At 45.2% G+C, this 6,942-nt stretch overlaps 1 protein-coding gene across 1 annotated transcript; it reads right to left on the bottom strand.

Annotated features, from left to right (window-relative positions):
* Window positions 1–1,849: 1,849 nt before the first annotated feature.
* ZNF597 (zinc finger protein 597) lies at window positions 1,850–6,488 on the bottom strand. The gene is made up of 5 exons (XM_027527064.1): window positions 6,350–6,488; window positions 6,122–6,213; window positions 5,906–6,000; window positions 4,316–4,500; window positions 1,850–2,761 (listed from the first exon to the last, which is right to left on the bottom strand). Exons 1-5 carry the CDS (start codon window positions 6,486–6,488, stop codon window positions 2,040–2,042), a joined length of 1,233 nt encoding a protein of 410 aa, XP_027382865.1. The 3' UTR covers window positions 1,850–2,039.
* Between the last annotated feature and the right edge of the window lie 454 nt (window positions 6,489–6,942).

Genomic DNA, 6,942 nt, shown 5'->3' with positions numbered 1-6,942 from the left:
ATGTGAATAGACTATTACCTACTGCAGTAAAGCTGTAAACAAAATTATTTTTAGTTCAAGAATAACAATTCCACAGTTTTTAAAATTACAAAATGTCAATTACAAAATCTGAATGTTATTGGAATAATGCTGTTTTCATCAGTGATGGCTGTTACAGACCTGATATTCTAGCAATCACATTAAAGACTTGTTTGACACACATTTTCATCACTACATCAATAACAAAACCCAATGCATTTGTTCAATGGTTGATTTCCTCAGTACAAAGTTTTCACTCTGCATGTGTCAACATCCATGCTGCAAATGTTGTGAACCAATTGTTCCTAGTAATAAACTTCTGCACTTAGTTTTTCATTCTTAACTTTCATCCAAGTATTCATTAAAACTAACATGGTAGGCTAATGATATCTCTGAGTTAATGACCATCTGTGGACTCTGTCAGTTAACACTGTAAAGAAAGTGAAGTAGCTCAGTCATGTCTGACTCTTTGCTATCCTGTGGAATGTAGCCTACCAGGCTCCTCCCTCCATGGGATTCTCCAGGCAAGAATACTGGAGTGGGTTGCCATTTCCTTATCCAGGGGATCTTCCCAACCCAGGGATCAAACCTGGGTCTCCCACCTTGCAGGCGGACGCTTTAACCTCTGAGCCACCAGGTTAAAGCACTGTAAACAGAAGGGTAAAAAAGCCATCATCATAAAACAGCATGGGTCTCACTGATGGACACTGACCTCTTCCCTCAACCCCTTGGGCTCAGAGCCTCTGGTTCTTTAACAACCATTCCATATAACAGTATTTTGCTCCAGTATTTATAGGTAACAACAGTATCTAGAGACCTATTTATTTTCAAGTATTTTGATTAAACAACTTTTTATATGTATCTTCCTTTAGATGTGAGGAAGAAAACCTTTTTTAAAAAACCAAAACTCAACTAAAACCTTAAAGGCTGTACTCTGTAGAGTCTGCAATCTCTGATTATAGGGATGGGGTTTGAACCTGCAGTCCTGGGGAGTCTCTCTGTTGCTTTGTAATCATACATGTAAGTCAGGCTTGGGATGAAGTGCTAAGGGAGTGAAGCACATGCACAGGGCAGCCGTCGTGATGAGCATACTTACCCACCTGTCTCAGTCCCCAGCTGCCTGCAGTTTTAACACGTGGTGCAAATGCCAACTTGCAACACAATGTGGCTGAGAGACCCAAGGTTAAATGCTAGCTTCAGTACGTTGCTATTTTTGTGTATGGGCAAAGTACCGCTTTTACCCTCTACTTCCCTTTTATGAAGTGAGGATAGTCCTTTTCTGTCAGATTTATTCTGAAGAGTAAATGATAAACATAAAGTATCAAGTGTGCAGACTAAACAAGAGTTAGAAATTGTGTATCATTCTTTGGTTCATACAAATGGAATCTGGATAGTAATTGAGTTAGAATTCTGCCTTCCTTCAGTGGCTGTGAAATTAACTAGGTTTCCTTGGTTATAAAACAGAAACTATGGTGTCTAAATCAAGGCTGTGGTGAAAATTAAATGGTATATTACATGGAATCTGTGTACAGTGCTTAGTACACTGCCTGGCACATAAAGGGTAATTGTGCCCCAGTTTTCAGTACAGATACTGAGAAACACAAACATTAATGAAAATTTGCTATATCTACACAGTGTTTTGTGAATGGGTTTGCTGATCGAGAGTAAGATGTGTTTTCAACCTGAAATTTCTCCCACACCTGGTATATTTAAAAGGTTCCTCTCTCATGTGACTCTTCTGGTGGCATGCAAGCTCTGAGTCCAAAATAAAACTTTCCATGCATGTTTTGGGTTTATGGGGCTTTTCCCCTTTGTGAATGCTCTGATGAGAGATAAGCTCAGAGGCAGAAAGAAAGGTCTTCGAACACGTGGAACACTTTAAGGGTTTGAATTTTGAGAATGAAAGCAAAATTTCCCCTCAATTGCTGTAGTGTTCAGATTGTCCTTGTGGCCTCTCCTGAGCAGGGATACAAGGGCTGCCCAAAGCAATTCCTGCTGGGGCTGCACAGCTGCTGGGCGGCTTACCGGTGCTTTTCCTCAGGCAAAGCCAGATTTGTTTTCTGACCGACATATTTATTGCCGGCTTTTGTGGCAGTGTGGGTTTTCTGATGCTGTGACAGTCCCCGGAGCTGCGTGAGCCCCCTTCTACATATGCCACACCTATGGATTTTCTCCTTCAGGTGGGTCTTCCTGTGCTGAGACAGGTGCGAGGGCTGGTGGAAGCTGCTGCCACACTGTGCCGCACTCCACACTGGCGAGAAGCACTTATATGGCTTCTCACCAGTGTGGATTCTCCTGTGAGCTCTCAGGTTGGATCTGTGATTGAAAATCTTCCTGCAGTCATCACATTCACACTTTTTCTTTCCTACATGTGTTTTCTGATGCCAAACGAGGTATGAACTATCACTGAAGCTTTGGTCACATTCAGGACACTTGTATGACTTTTTGGTTTCTTCTTTGGGAAATGGAAGAATTTTGGGAAGTGCTCTGGTTCTTAAACTTTGAGCTAGTTCTATCTTTGGGGTGTGGTTTTCAATGGTAACTAAAAGGCTTCTGAACCTTTTCTTGCAAGCAGAAATTCCACCTGATATTTTCCTTTCAAAGTTTCCAGCTCCATGCTCAGAGCATTTTTCTTGGTAATAGATGAGGGGCACAGCAAGGGAACATTTTTCTAGGGCAAGCTCTTCAAGCCCCATAGATTCTAGATGTAGCAGCTGATTAATCTCAATCTTATCATTTTCTGCTGATAAAAACAAAACAAAATATAAACACCCTCAAGTAGTACTATGGTAAGAACAAACTATTGATAGTTACACAGAGGACCAGGAAGTTGTAGGATAGCTGACAAAACTCAGGCCTGCCAGAAAGAAAAAAAAAATCATTCCTTTTTAGTGTTCTCCCAAATATTCATAATTTATAAAGCCAATATGTCAACCCAAAAGGGATTTTCTTTTCCTTCCAAAGCAACAGCACTATGATTGCCCCAGTTCGCTGCCTAGAAAGGGTTTCTGGGCTGCAGGGCAGTGTGTGGAAAACCAGTCCTCAGTGGTTTTGCTGATTCAAAAAGACCAAATTCAGGAAAGTCAACGCAGCTAATGTGATGGCAAAAACCAGAGAAGAGGGCAGATGTCCAGGCACTGAGCTCTGGGCATCTAGATGGGGTCCCCTTAAGACTCTGGCTGCATATTAATCTGTACATGCATGTGAGGAAACAACCCCAGGCCCAGGAAAGAACCACTAAAAAGGAATAGAAAGAGCAGTCTCCAGAGTTCACAAAACACTTCAGTAGTTCATGTTCCAAAGTGGAGACAGTCCCTGCCGCACAAAGCATCAGGCAGTATCCTTAGACACTGCCTTAGCAGGAGGCCAAATCAGCCCCAGATTAAAGATTGCTCTGAACACACCCTAACAAAACAAAAAGCAAGCCTTGAAAGGATTATATTGATTCCAAGTAACTTAAATTAGCACCCCACACCAAAGTCTGAAAACTGTTTTGAAAAAACAACAAAAACCAGCATCCAACAACATAAAACTCACAATGTTCAACATTCAGTCAAAAATTACCGGGCATGGAAAGAAGCAGAAAAATATGACCTGTAACTGGAAGCAAAATCAATCAAGAAAATCAGACCCAGAAATGACAGATGACAAAACTAGTAGAAAGAACATTCAAAGGGCTATTATAAATGTGCCTCACATGTTCAAGAAGTTAGAGGAAAACAACATGATGAAAAAGAAGTAGAAAATATAAAATGTGAGTAATGGGAAAGTTCAAATAGTCAACCCTAGTCAAGGATAAAATCTACTTGGGCATGGGGACATTTCTACATATAGCTCCTTTTAAGTGAGAAAGGCACACCATTCCCTTAAGATTAAAGCAATTTCCAACTTTTAAAAAATTTCCAAATAATAGTAACCCATACTAATGGAATTTCACAAGTAAAATTATGAATTGATCATAACAAATATTTGGAATGATTACCAGGTACTTCCATGTCTTATGCAAAACCATAGTCACTGTAATAGACAGGTTTTCCCTTTTTTTTTGGCCACACCCTTTGGCTTGCTGGATTTTAGTTCTCCACCTGGGCAGTCCTAACCACTGGACCACCAGGGAATTACTGATTTTTGCCTAAGACTCATCTCACCCTTTGAAAATCACACTCTCATTCAAGTTATTGTCATTTCCACATAAATCATTCAAGGATAGGTCCCACTCTCCCATACCAACACATAGATGAGATATGCAATCCTAATCCTAGAAAGTTCCAAAACGCAGGAAAAACAATTGTGTTACCACTCAAGGCCTTGTCCTCGAAACACTCCTGTGTCGCTTCTCTGCTGAGGGACCTCTGGGCAGGGTGCAGACTCGCACACTCCTCTTGAGAAAAATAGACAGCCAGGTCCTCAAACAACACTGGTCCCTGAAACAACAGGACAGCCCATCTCAGGCCAAGCCAGAAAGCTACTACCTTACTCAGTCTGGGAATGCTGAGAAAAGCTAGAAATATCAGAGGCAAGAGCTTGTTGGAAAAGGTATCTGAGCGCTGGGATGGGGTTCTGAGTGGGTTCTGAGTGCTGGAGGTAGGATTTAGGAAGGAGGGAGTAAAAATAGATGTAATTTTGGAGGCAGTAGTATAAGGACCAAAATGGTAAACCCTGAGAAGTTCTGGAAGAGTGTGTTAGAAGAGAATAGAGGGAACAACTCTCAGCAAGGGAGTTAAGTAGGGTTGCTCTAAGACAGCGCTACTCATTCTTTTCGGCACCAGGGACTGGTTACGTGGGAGACAGCTTTTCCAGGGCTAGAGGTGGGAGGATGGGGAGGTGGTGGATTTCGGGATAATTCAAGCACATTACATTTAAAGGTGATGGCACCCCACTCCAGTACTCTTGCCTGGAAAATCCCATGGATGGAGGAGCCTGGTGGGCTGCAGTCCATGGGGACACTAAAGAGTCGGACACGACTGAGCGACTTCACTTTCATGCATTGGAGAAGGAAATGGCAACCCACTCCAGTGTTCTTGCCTGGAGAATCCCAGGGACGGGAGAGCCTGGTGGGCTGCCGTCTATGGGGTCGCACAGAGTCGGACACGACTGAAGTGACTTAGCAGCAGCAGCTACATCTATTATTACATCAGCTCCACCTCAGATCATCAGGCATTAGATTCTGGAAGTTGGGGACCCTTGCTCTAAGAGAAAGGAGATGAGTGAGCAGCCCAGGAAGAATCACAAAGCGAACACGAGGTCTAGGATTCTCCCAATATTTTTCCCTTTGCTGGTCCCTCTCCTTCTTCCTCCTGACGCTCATTGTTAAGCGCAGTCATATCCAGGCCTATTTCTCCTTCGCTAAGTTCACCAGTTCTATAAATCTATAGAATTCTGGTGTGATTAAGGTCACCTGGGGTTTCTGTTTGTTTCTGTTCATTCAACAGGTGTGGAATGAAGCTTAGAAAACTGTTTAAGTTTGAGCAGCATTTCAGAAATACTCGGAGGTACTCTTATGTAGTCTCCTATGGGCCCTGTTCCCAGTTGGAGGTCCTAAAAGGCCGGTTCTGATTAGCCATCTCTTCTGCCTTAGGTAGGAACAAAGACAGCTTGGTGAAAGGGCTCACGGGGATCAGGAGCCCTCGCATCACGACCGGCATGCCTAACCCTCTTCTACAAGAGGCCAGGCGGAGGCCAGAAAGGAGCGACCGGACCTTGGACCAAGAGAAGGGGACCTGGTCTCACGTGGGCCTCGGCTGTAGGGTGTGTGGATGCCATCTTGCGGGGGAGGGTGGGGTGGTGGTAGTGCTTTCTTCCAGTCGCCACAGGGACCTCGGGGCAGATAAGGGAGGGGAGAGAATAGTCCTTGGAGGGGCCAATTCAGCTGTCGAGCTCCACGCACCCCCTCGCCTCCCTGAACCCTTTAAGACCTGAGGCGATAAGTCCTTTCCCGGGCGCAGCCTCGGAAAGGCAGACTCCCGGGCTGGTCGGGCCCACCTAGGGCGTCAAGACTAAAAATTTCAGGAAGCCTGCAAAAGCAACAAAAAGCGACGCGCAGCTGAGACTAGAGACCAGGAGCCGGGGCACAACTAAGCTCCTACTCTCCCTTACGCTAGACCCGCCAAGAAAGCCGGGGGACGCGGTCCACCCTCGTGCTTTTCCGCAGCTCTGCCCTGTGATTGGCCAGCGTGATCTCAGAGGGGATAGTCCCTTTTGAATATCGACCAATTGGGCGCCTTAACAGAAGATCTGAGGCTCACCGGGCATTCTGGGAGATATAGTTTTTCCTCGGTTTTCCCAAGCATTTCCGGTTCCGCTACCTGGGTCTCCTCTGTGAGCTCCCTACCTGCCGACCTGAGGAAGTGGAACGTTAGCTTGACCACGGAGGGAGGGGCGTAATGTTTCAAGGAAGAAGGAGAGCAAGCAGATGAGGAGAATCCGGTACCCGAAGAGTATCGGTACTGACATGTAGGTTTGGCCGGCATTGTCCCATGGGTCCTAAACTTCGGTCGAGCCGGGGTGAGGTCTCTGTGTGGCCAGGAGTACGGGTTCTAGTCTTGACCTGTGTCTTGGGTGGACTGCGAGGCGGTGGAATGTAAATGAGGTATCATCTGCGTGGGCAGAGTTCAGGTCGGCATAGGCGGGATTGCTGATATGTCCGAAGTATTCTAGGGGCATTGTGCCCGGGGAATGCACCCCAACCGACCCAGATTGAGCTCAGAGCCACAACGGGCCTCAAGCGGCAGTAGAGCCATCCGATCGCTTCGAGGGACATGGTAGGCCACCTAATACTTCACAGTCGATTTGCCCCATTACCACATATATCCTCTTTACTGGCACTGGGTGCCGTAGTGTAGGCGTTTGGTATTAGAAATTTGAGCTCCTTCCGCAGCTCTGCACTAATTGCTTGTGACTTTTTGGCCTGTATATCAATACAGG

This window comes from Bos indicus x Bos taurus, chromosome 25 (genome assembly GCF_003369695.1).
Source record: "Bos indicus x Bos taurus breed Angus x Brahman F1 hybrid chromosome 25, Bos_hybrid_MaternalHap_v2.0, whole genome shotgun sequence".
In the NCBI taxonomy this organism is placed as follows: domain Eukaryota; kingdom Metazoa; phylum Chordata; class Mammalia; order Artiodactyla; family Bovidae; genus Bos; species Bos indicus x Bos taurus.
Note: the sequence above shows the minus strand (reverse complement) of the source record. Positions and strands in the feature narration are given on the sequence as shown.

Bases quoted from the DNA above. Each gene is read 5' to 3' on its own strand.
- ZNF597 (XM_027527064.1), bottom strand. From the start codon at position 6,488: ATGCCGGCCAAACCTACATGTCAGTACCGATACTCTTCGGGTACCGGA. The intron at 6,214-6,349 runs GTAGGGAGCTCA...GATATTCAAAAG, and splicing joins CCACTTCCTCAGGTCGGCAG to GGACTATCCCCTCTGAGATC. The intron at 2,762-4,315 runs GTAACACAATTG...TGTTTTTATCAG, and splicing joins CGAGGACAAGGCCTTGAGTG to CAGAAAATGATAAGATTGAG.